Source organism: Pleurodeles waltl, chromosome 6, assembly GCF_031143425.1.
Source record: "Pleurodeles waltl isolate 20211129_DDA chromosome 6, aPleWal1.hap1.20221129, whole genome shotgun sequence".
In the NCBI taxonomy this organism is placed as follows: Eukaryota; Metazoa; Chordata; class Amphibia; order Caudata; family Salamandridae; genus Pleurodeles; species Pleurodeles waltl.
The window spans coordinates 1,402,061,515-1,402,088,081 of NC_090445.1; the positions used below are offsets into that span (position 1 = coordinate 1,402,061,515).

General features: G+C 46.2%; 1 protein-coding gene across 2 annotated transcripts in view; it reads left to right on the forward strand.

Annotated features, from left to right (window-relative positions):
* VPS13D (vacuolar protein sorting 13 homolog D) overlaps positions 1–26,567 on the forward strand; it is a 2,230,750-nt gene that overhangs the window by 1,091,558 nt on the left and 1,112,625 nt on the right. For both annotated transcript variants that reach the window (XM_069240741.1, XM_069240742.1), the window contains one exon: positions 10,455–10,590. In XM_069240741.1, the coding sequence (XP_069096842.1) occupies positions 10,455–10,590 (136 nt within the window). The remainder of the gene's footprint in view (positions 1–10,454; positions 10,591–26,567) is intronic.

Consider the following 26,567-nt stretch of genomic DNA (forward strand, 5'->3'; position numbering starts at 1 on the left):
TCACACAGGTAAGTTAGGAACTTTGAATAAAAGAAATATCATATACAGTCTTTGTTAAAATGGCAATAAGCTATTTTAAAAGTGGACACAGTGCGAAAATCCACAGTTCCTGGGGGAGGTAAGTAAAGGTTAGATTCTGAGGTAAGTAAGACACTTACAAGTCTCAGTTCCTGGGCATAGGCAGCCCACCTTGGGGGTTCAGGGCAACCCCAATGTTACCACACCAGCAGCTCAGGGCCAGTCATAGGCTTCAATGGAAATAGGGGTGCCCTGGTTCCAGTCTGCCAGCGGGTTAAATACCCGCATCCTCGGGGGCAGACCAGGGAGGTTTTGTAGGGCACCGGGGGGGGGGGACACAAGCAGGCACAGAAAGTACACCCTCAGCGGCACAGGGGCGACCGGGTGCAGAGTGCAAACAGGCGTCGGGTTTCTAATAGGAATCAATGGGGAGACCCAGGGGTCTCTTTAACAATGCAGGCAGGCACAGGGGGTCTACTCGGGGTAACCACCACCTGGGCTAGGCAGAGGGTCGCCTGGGGATCGCTCCTGCACTGGAGTTCGGTTCCTTCAGGTCCTGGGGGCTGCGGGTGCAGTGTGGTTTCCAGGCGTCGGGTTCCTTGAAGCAGGCAGTCGCGGTCAGGGGGGAGCCTCTGTATTTCCTCTGCATGCGTCGCTGTAGGGGTTCAGGGGGGTCAACTCTGGCTACTCACGGGCTCGCAGTTGCTGGGGAGTCATCCCTGTAGTGTTAGTTTTCCGCAGGTCGAGTCGGGGGCGCCGGGTGCAGAGTGGAAAGTCTCACGCTTCCAGCGGGAAATGTGTGGTCTTTAAAAGTTGCTTCTTTGTTGCAAAGAGTTGCAGTTTTTTTTAACAGGGCCGCTGTTCTTGGGAGTTTCTCGGTCCTTTAGATGCAGGGTAGTGCTCTGAGGCTTCAGAGGTCGCTGGACCCTGTTGGATGCGTCGCTGTTGCAGTTTTCTTCGAAGTAGGGAAACAGACCGGTAGGGCTGGGGCCAAATCAGTTGTCGTCTCCGTCTTCACTGCAGGGCTTCAGGTCAGCAGTCCTTCTTCTTCTTTAGGTTGCAGGAATCTATCTTCCTCTGTTCTGGGAGCCCCTAAATACTCAATTTAGGGGTGTGTTTAGGTCTGGGAGGGCAGTAGCCAATAGCTACTGGCCCTGAGGGTGACTACACCCTCTTTGTGCCTCCTCCCTGTGGGGAGGGGGGCACATCCCTAATCCTATTTGGGGAATCCTCCTTCTACAAGATGGAGGATTTCTAAAAGTAAGAGTCACCTCAGCTCAGGACACCTTAGGGGCTGTCCTGACTGGGGGGTGACGCCTCCTTGTTTTTCTCATTATCTCCTCCAGCCTTGCCGCCAAAAGTGGGGGCAGTGGCCAGAGGGGCGGGCATCTCCACTAGCTAGGATGCCCTGTGGCGCTGTAACAAAGGGGGTGAGCCTTTGAGGCTCACTGCCAGGTGTTACAGTTCCTACAGGGGGAGTTGAGAAGCACCTCCACCCAGTACAGGCTTTGGTCCTGGCCACAGAGTGACAAAGGCACTCTCCCCATGTGGCCAGCAACATGTCTGGTGTGTGGCAGGCTGGCAAAAACTAGTCAGCCCACACTGGAAGACTGGTATGTTTTCAGGGGGCATCTGTAAGATGCCCTCTGGGTGTATTTTTACAATAAAGTGCACACTGGCATCAGAGTGCATTTATTGTGCTGAAAGGTTTGATACCAAACTACCCAGTTTTCAGTGTAGTCATTATGGTGCTGTGGAGTTTGTGTTTGACAGACTCCCAGACCATATACTCTTATGGCTACCCTGCACTTACAATGTCTAAGGTTTTGCTTAGACACTGTAGCAGCATAGTGCTCATGCACATATGCCCTCACCTGTGGCATAGTGCACCCTGCTTTAGGGCTGTAAGGCCTGCTAGAGGGGTGACTGACCAATGCCACAGGCAGTGTGAGGTTGGCATGGCACTCTGAGGGGAGTGCCATGTCGACTTAGTCATTTTCTCCCCACCAGCACACACAAACTGGCAAGCAGTGTGTATACGCACCAGTGTTCTTTCACCTAAAATGTGCCATTGTTTCCACAATTGCCACACCCCTGGCACACAGATAAGTCCCTTGTAAAAGGTACTAGTGGTACCAAGGCCCCTGTGACCAGGGAAGGTCCCTAAGGGCTGCAGCATATGTTGTGCCACCCTAAGGGACCACTCACCTAACACATGCACAATGCCATTGCAGATTGTGTGTGTTGGTGGGGAGAAAAAGGCAAAGTTGACATGGCATCCCCCTCAGGATCCCATGCACACAAAATACTGCCTGAGGCATAGGTAAGTCACCCCTCTAGCAGGCCTAACAGCCCCAAGGCAGGGTGCACTATACCACAGATGAGGGCATAGCTGCATGAGCAATATGCCCCTACAGTGTCTAAGTCTTTTATTAGACATTGTAAGTACAGTTGTGGCCATATTAAGTATATGGTCTGGTAGTTTGTCAAAAACGAACTCCACAGCTCCATAATTGCTACACTGAATACTGGGAAGTTTGGTATCAAACGTCTCAGAATAATAAACCCACACTGATTCCAGTGTTGGATTTATTAAAAAATGCACACAGAGGGCATCTTAGAGATGCCCCCTGTATTTGACCCAATTGTTAAGTGCAGGACTGACTGGTCTGTGCCAGCCTGCTGCTGAGAGACGAGTTTCTGACCCCATGTGGTGAGGGCCTTTGTGCTCTCTGAGGACAGAAACAAAAGCCTGCTCTGGGTGGAGGTGCTTCACACCTCCCCCCTGCAGGAACTGTAACACCTAGCAGTGAGCCTCAAAGGCTCAGGCTTCGTGCCACAATGCCCCAGGGCACTCCAGCTAGTGGAGATGCCCGCCCCCCTGGACACAGCCCCCACTTTTGGCGGCAAGTCCAGGGGAGGTAATGAGAAAAACAAGGAGGAGTCACCCACTAGTCAGGACAGCCCCTAAGATGTCCTGAGCTGAGGTGACCCCTGCCTTTAGAAATCCTACATCTTGATTTTTGAGGATTCCCCCAATAGGAATAGGGATGTGTGCCCCCCTCCCCTCAGGGAGGAGGCACAAAGAGGGTGTAGCCACCCTCAAGGACAGTAGCCATTGGCTACTGCCCTCCGAGACCTAAATACACCCCTAAATTCAGTATTTAGGGGCCCACAGAACCTAGGAAACTAGATTCCTGCAACCTAAAGAAGAAGAAGGACTGCTGACCTGAAGCCCTGCAGTGAAGACGGAGACGGCAACAGATTTGGCCCCAGCCCCACCAGCCTGTCTCCCTACTTCAAAGAAAACTGCAACAGCAACGCATCCAACAGGGTCCAGTGACCTCTGAAGCCTCAGAGGACTACCCTGTACCTAAAGGACCAAGAAGCTCCCGAGAACAGCGGCCCTGTTCAAGAAACTGCTACTTTCTGTAACAAAGAAACAACTTTAAAGACCCCACGTTTCCCACCGGAAGCGTGAGACTTTCCACTCTTCACCCGACGACCCCCGGCTCGACCTGTGGAAAACAAACACTACAGGGAGGACTCCCCGGCGACTGCGAGCTCATGAGTAGCCAGAGTTGACCCCCCTGAGCCCCCACAGCGACGCCTGCAGAGGAAATCCAGAGGCTCCCCCTGACCGCAACTGCCTGTAACAAGGAACCCGACGCCTGGAACCAGCACTGCACCCGCAGCCCCCAGGACCTGAAGGAACCGAACCCCAGTGCAGGAGCGACCCCCAGGCAACCCTCTGCCTAGCCCAGGTGGTGGCTAACCCGAAGAGCCCCCCCCTGTGCCTGCCTGCATCGTTGAAGAGCCCCCCGGGCCTCCCCACTGATTCCTATCTGAAACCCGACGCCTGTTTGCACTCTGCACCCGGCCGCCCCTGTGTTGCTGAAGGTGTACTTTTTGTGCCTGCTTGTGTGTCCCCCCCCAGTGCCCTACAAAACCCCCCCCTGGTCTGCCCTCCGAGGACGCGGGTACTTACCTGCTGGCAGACAGGAACCGGGGCACCTCCTTCTCCATTGAAGCCTATGTGTTTTGGGCACCTCTTTAACCTCTGCACCTGACCGGCCCTGAGCTGCTGGTGTGGTAACTTTGGGGTTGCCTTGAACCCCCAACAATGGGCTACCTTGGACCCAACTTTGAACCCTGTAAGTGTTTTACTTACCTGTGAACTTAACCTCTACTCACCTCCCCCAGGAGCTGTTGATTTTTGCACTGTGTCCACTTTGAAAATAGCTTATTGCCATTTTTGTCAAAACTGTACATGCTATTGTGATTTTTCAAAGTTCCTGGAATACCGGAGTGAAATACCTTTCAAATGAAGTATTACTTGTAAATCTTAAACCTGTGGTTCTTAAAATAAACTAAGAAAAGGTATGTTTCTATATAAAAACCTATTGGCCTAGAGTAATTCTTTCAGTGTGTGTTCCTCATTTATTGCCTGTGTGTGTACAACAAATGCTTAACACTACCCTCTGATAAGCCTACTGCTCGACCACTGTAAAGAAATGCCTCCTTGGCATGGTTACCCCCTGACTTTTTGCCTTTGTTGATGCCAAGTTATGATTTGAAAGTGTGCTGAGGCTTGCTAAACAGGCCCCAGCACCAGTGTTCTTTCCATAAAACTGTACCTTTGTCTCCACAGTTGGCACAACCTGGCATCCAGGTAAGTCCCTTGTAACTGGTACCCTTGGTACCAAGGGCCCTGATGCCAGGGAAGGTCTCTAAGGGCTGCAGCATGTCTTATGCCACCCTGGGGACCCCTCACTCAGAACAGACACACTGCTTGCCAGCTTGTGTGTGCTGGTGGGGAGAAAATGACTAAATCGGCATGGCACTCCCCTCAGGGTGCCATGCCCACCTCACACTGCCCATGGCATAGATAAGTCACCCCTCTAGCAGGCCTTACAGCCCTAAGGCAGGGTGCACTATACCATAGGTGAGGGCATAGGTGCATGAGCACTGTTCCCCTACAGTTCCTAAGCAAAACCTTAGACGTTGTAAGTGCAGGGTACCCATAAGAGTATATGGTCTGGGAGTCTGTCAGACACGAACTCCACAGCACCATAATGGCTACAATGAAAACTGGGAAGTTTGGTATCAAACTTCTCAGCACAATAAATACACACTGATGCCAGTGTACATTTTATTGTGAAATACACCCATAGGGCATCTTAGAGATGCCCCCTGAATACACACCCGACTTCCAGTGTGGGCTGAGTAGTTTTTGCCAGCCTGCCACACACCAGACATGTTGCTGGCCACATGGGGACAGTGCCTTTGTCACTCTGTGGCTAGTAACAAAGCCTGTACTGGGTGGAGGTGCTTCTCACCTCCCCCTGCAGGAACTGTAACACCTGGCGGTGAGCCTCAAAGGCTCACCCCCTTTGTTACAGCGCCATAGGGCATCCCAGCTAGTGGAGATGCCCGCCCCCTCCGGCCACGGCCCCACTTTTGGCGGCAAGGCCGGAGGAGATAATGAGAAAAACAAGGAGGAGTCACTGGCCAGTCAGGACAACCCCTAAGGTGTCCCGAGCTGAGGTGACTCTGACTTTTAGAAATCCCCCATCTTGCAGATGGAGGATTCCCCCAATAGGATTAGGGATGTGCCCCCCTCCCCTCAGGTAGGAGGCACAAAGAGGGTGTAGCCACCCTCAGGGCTAGTCGCCATTGGCTACTAACCCCCCAGACCTAAACACACCCCTAAATTGAGTATTTAGGGGCTCCCAGAACTGAGGAAGATAGATTCCTGCAACCTGAAGACGAAGAAGGACTGCTGACCTGAAGCCCTGGAGAGAATACGGAGACACCAACTGCTTTGGCCCCAGCCCTACCGGCCTGTCTGCCCATTTCGAGAAAAACTGCAAAAGCGACGCGTCCCCCAGGGCCCAGCGACCTCTGAAGCCTCCGAGGACTACCCTGCATCTAAAAGGACCAAGAACTCCCAAGGACAGCGGCCCTGTTCCACAAAGACTGAAACTTGCAACAAAGAAACAACTTTTAAAGGACTCCACGTTTCCCGCCGGAAGCGTGAGACTTTCCACTCTGCACCCGACGCCCTCGGCTCGACCTGTGGAGAAACAACACTACAGGGAGGACTCCCCGGCGACTGCGAGCCCGTGAGTAGTCCGAGTTGACCCCCCTGAGCCCCCACAGCGACGCCTGCAGAGGGAATCCAGAGGCTCCCCCTGACCGCAACTGCCTGCTTCAAAGAACCTGACGCCTGGTAAAGACACTGAACCCGCAGCCCCCAGGACCTGAAGGATCCAACCTCCAGTGCAGAAGCGACCCCCAGGTGGCCCTCTCCCTTGCCCAGGTGGTGGCTATCCTGAGGAGCCCCCCCCCTTGCCTGCCTGCTTCGCTGAAGAGACCCCTGTGTCTCCCTTTGAAACCAATTGCAAACCCGATGCCTGTTTGCACTCTGCACCCGGCCGCCCCTGTGCCGCTGAGGGTGTACCTTTTGGCATGACTTGTGACCCCCCTCCCGGTGCCCTACAAAACCCCCCTGGTCTGCCCTCCGAAGTCGCGGGTACTTACCTGCTGGCAGACTGGAACCGGGGCACCCCCTTCTCCATTGAAGCCTATGCGTTTTGGGCACCACTTTGACCTCTGCACCTGACCGGCCCTGAGCTGCTGGTGTGGTAACTTTGGGGTTGCCCCGCACGGTGGGCTACCTTGGACCCAACTTTGAACCCTGTAGGTGTTTTACTTACCTTCAAAACTAACCAATACTTACTTCCCCCAGGAACTGTTGAAAATTGCACTGTCTAGTTTTAAAATAGCTTATTGCAATTTTTGCCAAAACTGTACATGATATTGTGTTGATTCAAAGTTCCTAAGATACCTGAGTGAAATACCTTTTATTTGAAGTATTACTTGTACATCTTGAACCTGTGGTTCTTAAATTAAATAAGAAAATATATTTTTCTATATAAAAACCTATTGGCCTGGAATTGTCTTTGAGTGTGTGTTCCTCATTTATTTCCTGTGTGTGTACAACAAATGCTTAACACTACCCTCTGATAAGCCTACTCCTCGACCACACTACCACAAAATAGAGCATTAGAATTATCTCTTTTTGCCACTATCTTACCTCCAAGGGGAACCCTTGGACTCTGTGCATGCTATTTCTTACTTTGAAATAGTACACACAGAGCCAGCTTCCTACAACCACACCACCACAAAATAGAGCATTAGACTTATCTCTTTTTGCCACTATCTTACATCTAAGGGGAACCCTTGGACTCTGTGCACACTATTTCTTACTTTGAAATAGTATATACAGAGCCAGCTTTCTACATCAGGGCATTACCCTGATGGCTCAACATCTGGCGGGCTCTCTCAACACCAGAGCAGACGAACTCAGCCGCCGACGCACAGTCGATCACAAATGGCATCTCCATCTGGAGGTGGCGCAGGGTCTCTTTCTCCAGTGGGGAGAGCCTCGGTTAGATCTGTTCGCCTCCGCAGAGAACGTGCAATGTCAGCTGTTTTGCACGTTGGAGTTTCCAAGGGGGCACTCGCTCTGAGACTCTTTTCGTCTCGAGTGGAGCTCTGGCCTCCTTTACGCCTTCCCGCCTATCCCTTCTTCTGCCCAGAGTTCTCAAGAAAATCAAGTACGACCGGGCCCAATTTATCTTGGTAGCTCCGGACAGGGCCCGGAGAGTGTGGTATCCAGAGCTGTTGAGCATGTCCATCGATCCTCCACTCTTCCTCTCCGGACTGATCTTCTGTTGCAGGAGCAGGGGATGGTTCTCCACCCAAACCTGTCCAACCTCCACCTTCATGCGTGGAGATTGCGCGGTAACAGTGGATGGCATTTGCCCTTCCACCCGAAGTCTGCAATGTTATCTTGGCAGCCAGGCGTTCATTGACTAAAACTGTATACGCCTGTCGTTGGAATAAATTTGTGGCACTGTGTACCAACAAATCTGTTGATCCCCTTTCTGCCCCTCTGTCAGAAGTTCTTCTGTTCATTCTTTCTTTAGCCTAGCAGGGCTCTGCTTTGGGCACCCTTAAAGGGTATTTGTCTTCCATTTCACCTTTCTTAGGCTACCTGATCAGCCCTCACTCTTTAAAACTCCTATTGTGAGTAGGTTCTTAAAAGGGCTCACCCACTTATTTCCGCTCACTCCCTTCATCATGCCTCAGTGGGATCTTAATCTTGTATTACTTATTTGATGTGTACCCCCTTTGAGCCAATGCATAATTGTCCCTTGCGGCTCCTCACATTCAAAACTGTCCTTTTGGTCGCTATCACCTCTGCTCGCAGGGTGAGTGAGCTTCAGGCCCTTTCTTCAAAGCCTCCATACTTGTATGTACACCCTGATAAAGTGGTGTTACGCACTAGAGCTTCCTTCCTTGCTAAGGTGGTTAAACCATTTCATGTAGGCCTGTCCATCACTTTGCCTACCTTCTATGCACCCCCACATCCTTCCCATGAGGAGGAGAGACTCAACCGTCTGGACCCAAAAAGAGAGTTGGCGTTCTACCTCAATTGTACTAAAAATTTCCAGGTGGACGATCAACTCTTTGTTGGCTATGTGGGTGCAAAGAAAGAGAAGGCGGTGCAAAAGCGTACCATCTCTTGATGGGTGCTTCCTTGCATCAAAATGTGCTATGCTTTGGCTTAAAAGCAACCTCCTGAAGGCTTGTGTGCTCATTCCACCAGAGCAACTGCTTCTTCCACTGCGTTAGCACGCGGAGTTCCTTTCCTGGACATCTGTCAGGCAGCTACGTGGGCGTCCCTGCACACCTTTGCTAAGCATTACTGCCTGGATAGTCGGTCCGTTGAGATGGCTACTTTGGTTGTTCGTTCCTGCAGGACTTTCTAGTATGATCTTGGTTCGCAGCCCACCACCGAGGATGGCATTGCTTGGGTATCTATTGTAAGGTAAGGAATCTGCAACTAGAAGTCCCTATCAGATGTACAAGTTACGTACCTTCGGTAACGAAATATCTGGTAGAGACATATTCTAGTTGCAGATTTCTTACCGCCCACCCATCCTCCCCGCTTGCGAACTGATTTCTAGGGACAGGGATTCCCCCTTTGAGGTCCTTAGCTCTGGCGCTCTAATTTCAGTGTTCTTGGCGGCTCTGCGCTCTGGCGTGGAAAGTTATTAAAAGAAACTGACGTCACTGCACGAGGATGGTGTCTATGTACTACTCCCAACGTCATCACGACGCCTACGACACCTGCGGAGTCGACTGACGCCACCTACCGGCGCGTAAGGCTATTGCTCGAAGAAAAAATCTCCAGATCCAGTCTGACGCCTGTGGGAAAATTCAAAGGTAAGGAATCTGTAACTAGAATATGTCTCTACCAGATATTTCATTACCGAAGGTAAGCAAACTTTTACTTTAATGATATTTGTAGAGGTCATAGTCACCAAATAGGTCTCTAGCAATTACGTTTGTACAGCAGTTAATCACCAGGTAGATGTCATGAGACCTTTAATGGCTATGTGTTTTCCACTGATCACCTGAAACGTAAAGCTTTTCAAGCAGGTAAAATGCAGACTTCACTATTGCTCCCTTTTAGGCTTTGATGCGCATCTTGATGGTGATGTGTGCTTCCATGAGCAGCTGAGCAGCCATTCAAGTTCCTTCAGGGTCACAGTGATGTGGTCATTTTTGTAAGCCCTTGGTGAGCAATTGCATGTGGAGTAGTCTCCCTTGAAGTCAAGAGAATGTTTAGGATGCTTGCTTGTAGTGTGTTGTCGACATCTGTGTTGGGAGAAATCAGGGCATAAATTGTGTGATTAAAGTTAGGCTTTAAGCGGAATATTTTGATTTTTTGTTGGAGTAGATTCTTATATAGGTGATTCTCAAATCTATTTGGAAGTCTTACTCATCGCTCACCCTCTGTCTAGAGAAGTTTTCTTTAACATTATACACCTGATATCATTGAAGAAGTGCATTTTCAGTGACTGAAACTGAAAAAAGTAGTCACTTTGTCTTTACTGAAAGATAGAACTACTATTTTAAGTGCAGCTGTCAAATCAAGAACTGACTACTGGAATTGCCTTTCTTCTGAAATATTTCACATACATTTGACTGACTACTAATTGGCCCAAAACAGCAGCACTGGGGTCAATAAGTCACAGAGCTCTTATTTAGTTTATTGAGGACAAATCTGGTTGTGCTACAGGCTTCTGTGTCCTCTAAGAATACCATTACAGAGATTTAGAAGAACATTCTTTAGTATAACAAATCAGTCAGTATACACCTTTCTTGAAATCAGAAGGCAGGATTGGACCTTGGTTCAATTTGACAGGTTGAATGGCCTGACGTCTCTTGCCACATCTTAGTTTGTGTCCATTCTTAATTTATAGACTATCTTTCCTGTTAATAATGCATACTCTTTTGCATCATATGACCATGTTCTAAGAAAATGTTTACAAATAATTTGTCTCATTATTATCTGCCAGGCATACTCATGATTTGAGAATCCATCAGCTTCAAGTACGAGTGAATGGATGGGAACCAGTGAACCCTGTGTCAGTGGACAAAGTTGGCATTTTTTTCCGTTATGCAGCACCTGACAAGAATACGTCATCGTCTACTGTGAGTCTTGCTCACAATGTATTTTTTATTAATTGCGAAGGAATACTTTCTTATCAAGTTTTATCAAAATGGCCTAATTTTTATAGTTGCTTGTTTCTGAGTTCTCCCACACTCACATCAGGAAGCACCTTGAGTCTTCGTACTAGCCAAAGCTTTTCCTGCTACTCAGCAGAAGGCTGTGCTTGGGGCACTTTCAAGCCACTACATGTGGCTCCACAGCAGTTTGTCCTTCATAGAGATCTGGTACATTACCAAATAATAGTGCAGAGAGGAGAGACATTCTCAGTCTCTAAGACCACACTGATCGGTCCAATAAATGTACAGCCTCATTCAGCATGATCACTTGTAAGTCATAGTGTAACCCACCAGACCAGTCGCCTTGATTATATTTGGCTTTTACAGCCATGTGTGATTGTCACTACAGCCATCCCCCTTCTCTGTGTGGCACAGAGAACACACAACACTGCAACCTCTGCCTAGTATCTACTCAGCTTGCAGTTGTGCCAAGTATCACACTTTGCAAGGTGATCTACTTCTATGTGAGGATGTAGGAAATTGCCACAATGCATGAAATGTGACATAAAGCAGGGCTGAGGAGATTACAGTTTTTTAGGGGAGGCTGGAGATGATGGTTATGTGTGAGTGCAACCTAAGAACATATGTGCCCTGGAGAGGGAACTGTGCCAAGAAAAAACTCTCCCAAAAAGTACAGATTTTCATATTTTTCTCTGACGATCATATGCAGCCACAATTGAAAAAGCATCGCTGTCAAGAGCAGTAAGGAATCAAAAAATAAAATCACTGGTGTTTAAAGAGGGAAATTAAAAGCTAATATACCTATCCAGGCCAGGGGCTGAGCAATCCATACATACACAAAAATAATACTTTTTTGCACTCTCCTGTTTTGTCACCCGTTTCCCATCATTTGTGAGCCCCATACCCTGGTGGCCAACTTGTGGAACCATGTCCTACAAATAGGATTTGTTGCAGAAAGCGATGTGGGATGCATTGTAACAATGTTTCAATTTATTCTTATCCAGTCTTCCAAAAATCAGTTTTATAAATGAATTAATACAATTTAAATGATTGAATATGGTTTACTTGGATCTTTCTTGTAATCATGATATGATTTAGAACACAAGAGAAATGTGACAATTACAACTGAACAATGCTGTGCTTAAACCAAGAAATGAAGTATAATGAGTAAAAATGTCAAACATTAGCAAAAGCTCTGACAAAATAATCAGGCTATTCATTTTTAATTAATTTAATATACTGAAAACGTACATGAAATGAGAATTTGTTCAATTTTGTAGTACACAGTAAGAAAAATAAACACACTCCAAGAAAGAATTACAGTAAAACAAAGCAAAGAAATGAAAAATAAAATCGAGCCATTAATAAAGGTTCAATAAAAATGAATTAAGCCCTCACCTTTCTACACAATTCTGGCAATTGGAGTTTTCTGCAACATGGATTATCTGCACTTGGAACTTATGTTTTTCAAAAATCTGGCATACAGGACATTCTTGGTCCAAATTCTATAATGGAGAAGATTCAAGAGGCTCCGCTGCACCAACAGGCTGCTAAAAGAATTTGATATATATTTCCCTTTAATCATCAGAATCTGAGGCTTTGGAAAACAGAGGGCCAGGTACAATCTTGTAGATGCCAGGTGTAACCAACAGGGAATAGTTTGGAGACCCCGATCTAAAGAATCCCTTCAAATAGTCCCATTTTAACCTAGCTGGAGTTGAGTATGTTTGGTGCAGGAAAATTAACCGTATTATTGTGAATTGTGAAATTCTGGAAGCAACAATGACACATGTAGTAGCCCATTTCCCAGTCATCCTCACCCAACTCCTCTCTGTGAGCTGAATTCATAATCTTTGCTGCTTCTGCAAATTTGAATCAATACCAGATGGTGGGGGTCACACATATGGTGTCATTATTTTAGCCCTCTTTGTGTGCTGCCTCCAGCAGAGCTATGTGACTTCTGATAGTTTAGGAATGGTGCAGGATCGTCTAGTCTTTCCCCAAGGGATGTTAAATCTTATTAGTCAAGTATTAAACTTCCTGTGATTGAATCAGAGCATGTCACCTGGCATCATTTTGTAACTGTATTGCCAAGAAGTACAGCTGATTCACTAGTGTCCTCAAACCAACATTTAACAGGTCGAGGGGAATTTTGTCCAGTGATATCTGCTGCCTTCTGTCTCTCCATAGCAGATCTGATAACAGTGGATTTTTAAGTACATTAAATCCAGTGAATCATGCCCCTTCTCCGTGTCCAGAGAAGATACAGCAGAAAGCAGGCTATTGATTGGCGCCAACAACATAAGGTGAAGGATCCTCCACTGAAGTACCCCATGCACCAGTATGAAGAGTTTTAATATGAATAAACCAGTGACTCCAGCACCTACATTGTTCAAGCCAGAGGATTCTAATAGGTACGCCCAACTGCAGATTCCCCGCCTTTTGAATATTATCCAGGTGTCAGACTGGATGCCTTTCTCCCATGCATCAAGAGAAAGCCGGGCCAGGCCCCACTTAACATCACAACACCATCTTATACTGCAGCAAACGAGGCAATGTGGGGTCGCAGGTGCTGTGCCAATTTCACTTTAGCACAACCTTCAGGGGATTTATCTTGATCCAAACTATCTAGCATGCTTTCATGGTGCCATCTGCTGAACCAAGACTGTTATCTACACATGGAAGTCTTTAAAGGTGTCTTCACCCATTATTGGGTGCATCAGGGCTCCTTTTGAGAAGCATTCTGCCTGCAGTGGTACTCTGGTGACCTGTATACCTTCCCTCCCCCGGCCCTCTTGAACTGAGTTCTGAAGAAGTTCTGGAGTCACCAAGCCCAGATTGGGCCATGAGGGTGTTACTATGGACTTCTGAGCCTGAACATTTGCCCTCTGTGCCATTTAACTGTTTTAGAGGTCCTTCTGTCCTAGCAATAGGACAAGGATCTGCAACCAAATCTACAAAATCTATACCTCCATGTGCAGAGAGTGACTGTTTCCAACTGAGTAGGATTAACCTGTCTGCAGAAGTAGTGAATGTTCTCTTCGTGACTCGGCATCAGTCCACCACATCCATTTATTCTGGTCATAGGAGGAAGTTTGTGGCCTGGTGCAGAGGCTGTCAGGTTGATCCTTCTGAGGCCAGGTTGACAGATTTTTGGCTGTTTATTTTATCTTTGCCCCAGCAAGACATGTTAAAGGTGATTTGTCAGCCCTTTTGGGTATTCTACATTTGCCTGACCAACCTTTATCATTCAAGTCATGGGTTGAGCTGCTTTTCTAGTAAGGGGTCCCATGTGTGCTCCCTCCTCCACTCTTTACTATGCTCCAATGGTTGTTCTTCATTCACTCATTTCAAGCCCAAGCACAATTGTTCATTGAGATTGCTGACTATTTAAACAGTATTTCTTTTTGAGATTAGTTCTAGGCTCTGTGTCAGTGAACTATGGGCGATCTCAATGCAACCTCCGTATATTACCTACTTTGCTGACTAAGTTGGGCCTACAAACTTGTCACCTTTGTTTTTTTTTTTTTCTGTCACAAGTGGTGTTGACCTTTCAAATGGGACAATCCATTACTCTCCCTGCTTTTTACTCTCACTGCCACATCTCACTAATGAGGGGAGTCTTCACTGGCAGTACACGAAAAAAGCCCTGTATTTTTACATCAAGCAAATTAGAGATCACCCAGTAGATGATTAACTTTCTATTGTTTTTACATTTGTTTAGAAAGAAATGGAAGTTCAAAGTGGATCTTGTCTACATTGTTTGTTTTTTTCCTTTTGCGTAAACAGCCCTGACCAGGAATGAGCCTCATGAGGGTCTTTGGGGGCATTTTTTTTTTTTTTTTTGCGTAAATACATCCTGTGTCCTGGCCAGAAAGGAGCCTCATGAAGGTCTTCTACCAGATCCAAGGCTGTCACCACGCAGGCATTATTTCTTTGATGGTCATGTTCACAGAGAGAGCCATTTCCCCTACTCGGTTCTACAGAACTTCCAGTGGTAAAGTCTACTGCTCAGACTCTCCATTTTTCTCCTTTTTTTTAGGAGTTACTGCTTTGGCATCTACTCAAAAGGTGAGGAATTTGAGGTTGGAAACATTCATCAGAAGCACGTGCTAGTTATCTTCAGCAAAACTCTTACTGTTGGAGATTATGTCTAACCACTGATTCATCACTGCCCTCTGCTTTCTGTAGAAAGCACTTTTAGAGTTCTAAAAAGGTCCCAGGCGACGCACGCAATTTGGAAATCGCTGACTTCTAGAACGTTGCATATCAAAGTAGTCATCTTCCTGGTGTCCAAAATGCAGAAGTAGACTCTCTCAGCATGGCGTTTCAAGACAATCATAAATGGACTCTAAACCATGCAGTCATGTGGGGTGTTTTTTGCATATGGGGTTTACCCATTTCACAGATCCAGAAAACGGGCAATATTGAAACAACGCATCCAGGTTTTACCATACAGGCACTCTGAAATATGTCTATTTGATGATCAGGTTGAAGAAGTTTGTGTGCAGATTTATATCCATGATTCTAAGCACCTTCTATAGGATGACCACAGACAATCTTGAATGAACCCCGTCACACCAGAGTGTCCAAGTCGACATTGGTTCACCAAACCTCTGCATATAACAGATGGTCCAAACAAGAGACTGACATGCAGAACGGATCTTCTGCTCAAGATTGGTGGCCAGATCCTACACACTTGTCTTAAATTTTTATATATATATATATATATATATATATATATATATATATATATATATATATATATGTTTGGTGGCATGTGTAGCTGCAGATACACATGCTGTGCATTATCCTGCCATCTAGTGTTGGGCTCGGAGTGTTAAAAGTTGTTTTTCTTTGAAGAAGTCTTTCGAGTCATGAGACCGAGTACTTCCTTTCGGCTCCATTGCGCATGGGCGTCGACTCCATCTTAGATCGTTTTCTTTCTGCTATCGGGTTCGGACGTGTTCCTCTTAGCTCCGTATTTCGAATCGAGAAAGTTAGCTAAATTATCGAAAATTCGACGGCATTGTTATCATTCGGTACCGGGTTACTGTTAGTGTATCGGCACCGACATCAAGAGCGTTCCGGCGGCCCTTCGGAGCTTCCACTCTTCACCGAGGCCTGGTCGGCCCGACCACACCTGTCGTCCCAGACTAATGGTCCAGACCCCCTTCCGTTTCTGTCCTAAGTGTCATTCGAAGTATCCTTATACAGACCAGCACCGGGTCTGTAATCTGTGTTTATCACCTGAACACAGGGAGGATACTTGCAAAGCTTGCCGAGCGTTCCGATCGAAAAAGACCTTGAGGGATCGACGCGCAAGAAGACTACAAATGGCGTCGAAACCGAAAGAACAGCTCGACGTCAGAGGAGGAAAGCATCTCCATCCAGGGGACGGACTCGGATGAATCCGAAAATGAATGACTCTCGACGGTGCAACGAACCGTGAGTAAACCTGCCCCGTCCAAAACTGAGGGTCACACCAAAACATTTAAGGCCATGGGGATGCCACCGCCAGCAGGCCATGGCTCAACCCACCGAAAGGATGGTGACCAAACATTGGCACTGAAAAAGGCCAAAGAATTGCCGAAGACTTCTGACTCCGGTCGAGATTCCGGCACCGAACGATCTCGACACCGAGAGTTCGATTCGCCCAAAGCAAGGAAAATATCTTCGGAACCGAAAAAGACTGACAGAAACTTCGGTACTGAAAAAAGCGGCTTCGGAGCCGAGAAGAAGCTCTTATACAGAAGAGCAAGGACTTTCCAGCCAATTCAAGGAAAGACATAGATTTGAGCAGGAGTTAGGTATGGAGGAACCGGACCATACACAAAGGAGGTTACATATCCAGAAAGAGACTGGAAAAATACAAATTTTACCTCCACTCAAATCTAAAAGGAAATTTGCATTTCAGGAGACAGAAATGCAACCTAAGGCAAAAGTGGTTAGAGACAAATCACCACCACCAAGGTTCTCACCACAACCATCCCCACCGCACTCACCATAACTGTCACCAGTGGGAGCACCTATAATGCAGTCACCCACACATACTGGGATGACAGAGGATGATGCTGATGCATGGGACTTATATGATGCACCAGTATTGTATAACAGTCCGGATTGTTATCCAACAAAGCCGTTACCACCAGAAGACAGTACTGCATATACGCAGGTACTATCCAGGGAAGCTACGTTCCACAACGTAGCAATGCACACAGAGCCAGTGGAGGATGATTTCCTGTTTAACACTTTGGCATCCACCCACGCTTCCTATCAGAGTCTGCCAATGCCCCCGGCATGCTCAAGCACGCGCAACAGGTCTTCCAGGAGCCTGTAAAGGGAAGGGCTATCACGCCTAGAGTCGAGAAGAAGTACAAACCTCCCCCAACAGATCCTGTGTTCATAACACAACAACTTACACCGGACTCAGTGGTTGTAGGGGCGGCGAGAAAAAGAGCAAACTCTCAATCGGCAGGAGACGATCCACCGCCTGACAAAGCAGAAAATTCGACGCAGCGGGCAAGCGAGTGGCAGCACAAGCAGCAAATCAATGGCGGATTGCAAATTCGCAAGCCCTACTTGCACGCTACAACAGGGCACACTGGGACAAGATGCAACACATCATACAGCACCTGCCCAAGGAACACCAAAAACATGCCCAGCAGGTGGTGGAAGAAGGACAGGCCATATCTAACAACCAGATAAGGTCCGCACTAGACTCGGCAGACACGGCAGCACGAACTGTCAACATGGCGGTAACCATTCGCAGACATGCATGGCTGAGAAGTTCTGGATTCAAGCCAGAGATTCAACAAGCAGTGTTGAATATGCCGTTTAATCAACAACAGTTGTTTGAGCCGGAAGTCGACACAGCCATTGAGAAATTGAAAAAAGACACAGACACGGCTAAAGCCATGGGCGCGCTCTATTCCCCACAGGGCATAGGCACCTTTAGAAAACCACTATTTAGAGGAGGTTTTCTGCAACAAACATCTGAGCCTTCCACCTCTCAAACCAGACCCACCTATCAGGCACAACACCAAAGGGGATGGATTTGTGGTTCCTATAGAGGACAATTCCCAAGAGGAAGGGGAAAGTTCCAAACAACCAAACCAAGCCACCCCAAACAGTGACTTCAATGTCATAACACCCCAACACTTGTCACCAGTGGGGGGGAGGCTAACCACATACTACCAAAACTGGACACGTATTACCACAGACGTATGGGTCCTATCAATTATCCAACATGGTTATTGCATAGAATTCACAAATTTCCCACCAGATGTGCCACCCAAAAAGCACAAACATGTCCCAACAACACTTAGACCTATTACAAATAGAGGTCCAAGCACTACTACAAAAACAAGCAATAGAGGTCGTACCCAATCATCAGAAAGGAACAGGCGTATACTCACTATATTTCCTGATTCCATAAAAGGACAAAACGTTAAGGCCTATCTTAGATCTCAGAACACTGAATCTCTTCATCAAATCAGACCACGTCCACATGGTAACACTTCAAGACGTAGTTCCTTTGTTAAAAAAGGAGGAATACATGACAACATTGGATCTCAAGGATGCGTATTTCCACATACCCATCCATCCTTCTCACAGAAAATACTTAAGGTTTGTAATCCACAGCATACACTATCAATTCAAAGTTCTACCGTTCGGAATAACAACAGCCCCAAGGGTATTCACAAAATGCCTAGCAGTAGTAGCCGCTCACATAAGGAGACATCACATGCACGTATTCCCATACTTAGACGACTGGCTAATAAAAACGAACACTCAACAGTGTTTTCTTCACACGCAATACGTCATAGAAACTCTACACAAACTGGGGTTCTCTATAAATTACCAGAAATCACATCTGCAACCATCCCAAATCCAACAGTACTTGGGAGCAACACTCAACACACAAAGGGCAATTGCCACTCCAAGTCCACAAAGAGTCCAATCGTTCCAAAATGTAAGATCAAGCATACAATCAAACTAACACTACACGGTAAGGTTTGTAATGAAACTTCTAGGCATGATATCCTCATGTATAGCCATTGTCCCAAATGCAAGATTACACATGCGGCACTTACAACAGTACCTAGCAAAACAATGGACACAAGCACAGGGTCAACTTCAAGATCTAGTGTTGATAGACCGCCAAACACACTCCTCGCTTCAATGGTGGAACCCTATAAATTTAAACAAAGGGCGGCCATTCCAAGACCCAGTACCTCAAGCTTTTATCACAACAGATGCTTCCTTGATGGGGTGGGGAGCACACCTCAACAAGAACAGCATACAGGGTCAATGGGACAATCAACAAAAACAACTTCACATAAATCATTTGGAACTGCTAGCGGTTTTTCTAGCATTAAAAGCATTTCAACCACTGGTAGCCCACAAACACATCCTTGTCAAAACGGACAACATGACAACAATGTATTATCTCAACAAACAAGGGGGGACACACTCGTCACAACTGTGTCTCTTAGCACAAAAGATTTGGCATTGGGCAATTCACAACCACATTTGCCTAATAGCACAATACATACCAGGCATTCAGAATCAGTTAGCCGACAATCTCAGTCGAGATCACCAGCAAACTCATGAATGGGAAATACATCCCCAGATCCTACAGGATCACTTCCACCGCTGGGGAACACCAAACATAGACCTATTTGCAACAAAAGAAACCGCAAAATGCCAAAACTTCGCGTCCAGGTACCCACACCCTCAATCCAAGGGCAATGCACTATGGATCAGTTGGTCAGGGATATTTGCTTACGCTTTTACCCCTCTCCCACTCATTCCTTATCTGGTCAACAAACTAAGTCAAAACAAACTCAAACTAATACTCATAGCACCAACCTGGGCTCGCCAACCGTGGTACACAACACTGTTGGACTTATCAGTAGTACCCCACATCAAATTACCAAACATACCAGATATGTTAACACAACACAAACAACAGATCAGACACCCAAATCCAGCATCGCTCAATCTAGCAATCTGGCTCCTGAAGTCTTAGAATTCGGACATTTAAATCTTACACAAGAGTGTATGGAGGTCATTAAACAAGCGAGAAAACCTACAACAAGACATTGTTACGCAAACAAGTGGCAAATATTTGTTTGCTACTGCCACACTAATCAAATTCAACCACTAAATGCCTCCTCAAAAGACACTGTAAGCTATTTATTACACTTACAAAAGTCTAGTCTAGCATTCTCTTCCATTAAAATCCATCTCACTGCAATATCTGCCTATCTGCAGATTACACATACAACATCACTTTTTAGAATCCCAGTCATTAAAGCATTTATCGAGGGACTAAAAAGAATCATACCCCCAAGGACACCACCAGTACCTTCGTGGAACCTTAATATTGTATTAACACGACTCATGGGCCCACCATTCTAACCCATGCATTCTTGTCAAATGCAATATCTGACTTGGAAAGTAGCCTTTCTAATAGCTATCACATCACTTAGAAGAGTAAGTGAAATACAAGCATTTACTATTCAAGAACCCTTTATACAAATACATAAACATAAAGTGGTTCTCCGTACCAATCCAAAATTCTTACCAAAGGTCATATCACCATTCCACCTAAACCAAACTGTTGAACTCCCAGTCTTCTTTCCGCAACCAGACTCAGTAGCCGAAAGAGCCTTGCATACATTAGACATAAAAAGAGCACTAATGTATTACATTGACAGAACGAAACAATTTCGTAAAACAAAACAATTGTTTGTAGCTTTCCAAAAACCTCATGCAGGTAATCATATATCCAAACAAGGCATCGCCAGATGGATAGTTAAATGTATTCAAACTTGCTATATTAAAGCAAAAAGAGAATTACCTATTACACCAAGAGCACATTCCACTAGAAAGAAAGGCGCCACAATGGCTTTTCTTGGGAATATACCTATCACAGAAATTTGTAAGGCGGCCACCTGGTCTTCTCCTCATACATATACTAAGCATTACTGTGTAGATGTGTTAGCAGCACAACAAGACACAGTAGGACAGGCTGCATTAAGAACATTATTTCAGACAACTTCAACTCCTACAGGCTAAACCACCGCTTTTTTGGTGAGATTACTGCTTGGTAGTCTATGCACAGCATGTGTATCTGCAGCTACACATGTCACCGAACTGAAAATGTCACTTACCCAGTGTGCATCTGTTCGTGGCATGAGACGCTGCAGATTCACATGCGCCCTCACACCTCCCCGGTAGCCTGTAGTCGTTTTTAGTTGAATGAAAATTATAAATACGTAAATAAATATTATTTTAATAGACATTAGGTACATACATAACTACTCCATTGCATGGGCTCCTCTAGTATACTCACAACTCCTACCTCACCCTCTGCGGGGAAAACAATCTAAGATGGAGACGACGCCCATGCGCAATGGAGCTGAAAGGGAGGAGTCACTCGGTCTCGTGATTCGAAAAGACTTCTTCGAAGAAAAACAACTTGTAACACTCCGAGCCGAACACTAGATGGCAGGATAATGCACAGCATGTGAATCTGCAGCGTCTCATGCCACAAACAGATGTACACTGGGTAAGTGAAATTTTCCATATATATATATATTTTTATGTCCTCATTCACTTTACCCGGAAGCCCAATATCTTTTCAGAGGCCGCCTCTGGGGGATACATTTGTTCTAGATCAATATCCCCTAAGAGGCTCCCAACCAGGAGTGATCTATTTCTCTGGGTCTGGGCTGGAGCAGCCCTCAGAGCACATCCACCCAGCGTTCCCTTGGACTCACACTTGTGTAATCATAGGACAGGCCAATTTTACATTGCTAGCCAGCTTTTAACGGGACCCAGAAACTGTACTTCTTATTATCTTCTTCCTTCCCCCTTGTATCATATGTTAAGTTAAATATTAACAAGTCTTTCCATTCCAAGACCATTAGGGGGGGGTCGTACTCATCCATTTCCTACAAATCTCCCTCCTGGCCAATAACATCCTATAGAACAACAATTTAGCCCTGTCCTATTTACCTCTGTTTTCCCCAATATACAACCAAAAATAACCAGTGGTGGGGCTTACCTGACACTTTATAGGTAAGATCTTATTGATACTTTCACCAACCTCACTCCAATATTGAGTTAGCCGTCGGCACTCCCAGAACATGTGCAAATCTCCTGCGTATTCCAGGCCACATTTCCCACACCTGACCTTATTACTGTGCTTCAATCTGGATAACTTCTCTGGGTTCCAAAAGGCCCTGTGAATTGAAAACAAATGGTTCCCTCTTAAACGGGCAGGTTTGACAGTGGAATACAGCAGGGTAATAGTTACTTGCCATAGTTCTCTTATCTGTGATCCTGGGAAATGTTCTTTCAGAATGTCTGCTGGCATAAGAAATTCTCCATCTATTGTTTCAAGGAGTGTCCAGTACCATCTCAATACTTCTTTCTTGTCGAGGTCAGACTGCTGAAGCAACCTTTCTACCTCATTTGAGCCACCCACTCGTCCTTTAACCTCTTTCACCCAGCTGTTTATTTGCATGTATTTAAATTTGGAGAGGTTTCCACCTGTCTCCCTGTTGAGATCCTCATAGAAGATCAAGCACTCTTCCCCCATATAAAACTACTGATTTTACCCTGAAGCTTACTTAACCATTCCTTATAGTACCTCAAAGGCAGTGCGTTAAAAATAAATAGCAATTTCGGTAAGATCATCATTTTAATAAGGTTGACCCTCCCTAAAATCGTAAGAGGTAAGTTACCCCAACTGTTCAACTGCTTACATGACTCAGTCATTACCCTCTTATAGTTTATTTCTGCCATCTCTCTTACTTGGGACGCTCTCCTCAGACATGTTCCAAGTCATGACTTCCATTTTCCTTTATTAACCGCGTACCCGGCAATTTCTCCAGATTTTTTCTTCGTCATCAGATCTTCCAAGACGGGTAAGGTTTGTTTCAGATTTGTTGTATAGAACATCGGATCATCTGCATTTAGGGCCGCTTTCCTGGACCAGTTTCTACAACAAAACTGAGCTATCCTCGACTCTTCTAATTTTTACAGGCCAGGGGTTCTCTATACAGATTAAGTAACAATGAGGATAGTGGGCATCCCTGTCAAGTTCCCCTCTCAATTTTGAAAGGGCGAGTTAAAGAGCCGTTAACCAAAATTCTTGCGTCTGAACTTTGATATATTATCTGTAGTACCCTTATAAATCTCCTTCCCAGGTTAAAAATCTCTCAGAGAGTACTCAGATATGACCAATTAACCCTATTGAATGCCTTGGCGGCATCAATCGTCACCACCGCTAAGGGTTCCTTACACGAGCTCGCCAAATCTATTGTGCCTATCAAACATTGAGTTAACTCATGCATGTATCTACCATTTAAAAACCTTTTTTGATCTATACGAATCAATTTACCTAGCACATTACCCAACTTAACCGTAATTTTTTTTGAGAAAATGTTATAGTCACTGTTCAGTAATGGGATCGGCCTTTATGAGTCGCAATGCGTGGTGTCTTTCCCTGGCTTTAAGATTAGTGTGATTGTAGCCTCCCTCCAAGATGGGGGGAGCATACCCCCCTCTACCAGAATATTATTACACAACCCTATGAGGATTTTAGTTACCCTGTCCTCTAAGACTTTATAGATTTAGAGGGGTAACCCATCCAGGCCTGGCGATTTCCCTGATTTCCCCGAACGTATCACTTCATCCACTTCTTCCTGCCTGATTGCTTCATTTAGAGTTTTGTTGTCCTCCTCTCCCAGGGCAATAAGATCTAAATCTTTCAGCCATGTCTGGACCTTCTCTGGTGACACCTCTAACATCTCTGTACAAAGATCCTGAAACAAATGTTGAAAAGACTCCACAATCTCCTTGTTTCTCCTATAGGTGTCCCCTAGATGTTTGCCCTGCATCTCTACCACCTTATTTCTCACCTGTTTTGCCTTTATTTGCCAAGCTATTAACTTCCCACAGTTTTCCCCATATTCAAAATGAGCCACCCTGTTGACTTCACATCTTGCCTTAACTCTTTTATCTAAACCTGCTGCAAGCTCATATCGTAGGTCTTGGAGCGCCTTAGCTAGCTTTCCACATTCTTCTTCCTCACCACTTTTGTCTATCGGCTCTTGGTCCACTAATTGTATACGCTCTTCCAAGCACCAAATCTCATTTTTATATAGTTTCCTCTTGATGGAATCTGCTCTAACCAATCTACCGCTCAGAAAGGCCTTAAAGACGTCCCATACCATATCTGGTGACGATGACCCCACTTTCAAATTAAAGAACTCCTCTGTGTCTGCTCTCAAGTTCATCTTGGAGGAGAGTTCTATCAAGTGTCCACCTACTCTGAGCAGGCGTCCCGCTAACTTGTATGCTCAAACTCACTGCTGAACGATCAGATAGATGCACCATTAATCAAATGTGGGTTCTATGCTATAAGGAACCATGTATTGTTTTCCATAAGGATAAAGTTGTGATGGGAACTGATCTGAGTTTTCTCTCTAACGTAGTTTCAGGCTTCCATATCAACCAATTTATTTCCCTTCCAGCTATTTTCCAGAATATCTCCACTCAATCAAATACAACTATATATTCCCTGGATGTTAGTAGGGTTTTAAAATTTACCTCAATAAAACTAAAGATATTAGACAATCAGACCAGCTCTTTAATTATGGCTCCATACACACAGGTTTAGCCACTTTAAAACAGTCGATTTCTAGGTGAAATGTCTCTTGCATTTTGCTCTGTTATGGCAGTACTAGTAGAACCATGCGTGGTCTGCCCAAAGTCCATTCCACAGAAAGTAATGCAGATGCCACAAGATTACTAAGAAACATCTCCATTGCTGATATGTGTAAGATGGCCACTTTGAGAGCAGCCTTCTATATAGCCATGATTCACATTCCAGGGCAGATGCCCAAGAGCATCAAGTTTCCTTCTAAAATGTTTTGGGGTTTGTAGTTTTTTCTCTTTGTCGTTTTTTCTCCGCATTTTTTTTATAGAGAAGGTCATGCTACGTCTTCACTGCTTATGGGTATAAACGAGGATCCTTCGGAGGAGAAGGAATAGTAGCTGTAGGAAAGCACCCTTTTTGACATGGTTAGCCCATACTTTTTTTTGCTTGTTTTCTAATGTGGTTTCAACTGTTAGTGCACTGTGTCTCTGTTAACCAGGTCCCCAGTGCGAGATCTCTTTCCCCCAAACTGCATAGTTGTTTTGCACATTTGGGACACACGTTAGCACCCACTGTAAGTCCTAGTAAATGGTCCCCCTTGGTACCTGGGGCCTGGGGTACTAAGGAAGGTTCCTGAGGGCTGCAGCACCAATTGTGCCACCCCAGAGACCCCTCACCAAACCCACACAGTGCTGCCATTGCAGACTGCCTGTGTTAGTGCAAGCTAAATTGAAAACACAACCTGTGTCACACCACTGTGCAGGTCCTCTATCACTGCATGTGCCAGGTGTAAGTCACCCTTAAAGCAGGGTGCACCAGGGCACATGTGAGGGCCAGAGCAGATATGCCCCTGCTATGTCTCTGTCGATTCTGAGACCTAGTGAACAGGGAAGCCATTTTAAAAGCATGTGGTGGGCAGTGGGATAGTATCACACACATAAGAATAGTAAACCCTCACTCACCCAAGTGATGGATTTATTAATAAATATACACAGAGGGCACCTTAGAGGTGCCCACTGAAAACCTACCAGCTTCTAGTATGTTGACTGACTGGTCCTGACCACTTCAGCCACCACAGATGCTTTTCTGGCCCCCCAAGGTCAGAGCCAGTGCTCTTCAGTGCAGAGACAAAAGCCTGCACTGGGAAGAGGTGTGACCTCCTCTTCCAAGTAGGATGGACATTGCTGCCTTTGTAATGTGACCCAGGTCTCTCCAGATGACGGAGATGACCAACCCCGCTGTCCTGACCCCACTTTTGGCAGAAGCACAGGCAGGAAAATTTGTTAAATTAAGAGGAGTGCCCCCTTCATGGCAATCCCACCCCTAAGGTGGATGAGCTGAAGTGGACACTACTTTTTAAATTCTCCCATCTTGTTTGGAAGGAATTCGGCCACTAGGGTTAGTGCTTTGCTCACTGCCCAGCAGAAGTGGTCATAAGAAGGATGTAGTCACCCTAAAGGTAGTAAGCCCATTGGCTACAGCCAGGCACTCCCTGTCAGCCCTCTAAATCGAGTATTTAGGTGGCACCCCTAAACCCTAGAACTCAGATTTCAACAACCTAAGAAGACCCAGGCAAAGAAGAGTTGCACCCACAGAAGAGAAAAAGAAGCAGCAGCTGGCTTGGACTCAGCCTCTCCTGCCTGCCTGCTGACCTCGAAGGATCCTACACAAGAAGCCAACTCATCTACCCTTCAATAATGACTCAGGTTTCCCAGTGGACTTGCCCTGCAGGAAGAAACTCCAAAGAAAAGACTCTGCAGGTGCTGGACCCCAGAAACCAGACACAAGTGACCACCGCATCCATCGTCTACATCTGGAGATGAAGCCAACCAACAGTGCCAACACTGTTCCCCAGCTACCCAAAGACCGAGTCCAGTGTGGTCTCACACATCTTGGACTCTCCCGAGACACAGGCCCCCCTCTCCCACAGGCTTGTGGTGACAGGAAATCTAACATCTCCAGCAACCAATGTACCCACGACCCCAGCTGAGGTGAGTCATCAGTGCCAACAATGACCTCTGGCTCCTAAGAGCTCATGACCACTTGATCCACCCCTGCCAGACTCTCCATTGATGCCTGCAGCCTGAACACATAGGACCCGCCCAGACTGCGAATGCTCCTGGATGTGAAAACCCGACTCCTAAAGATACCCCTGCATTCTTCGCACCTGGACACAAGAGAATAGGACCAAAGTTGCACCTATGCCCCCTCAAGCACCCCAAGTCTATTACATACCTTCTTATTGTCCCTGACTGGCTTCCTA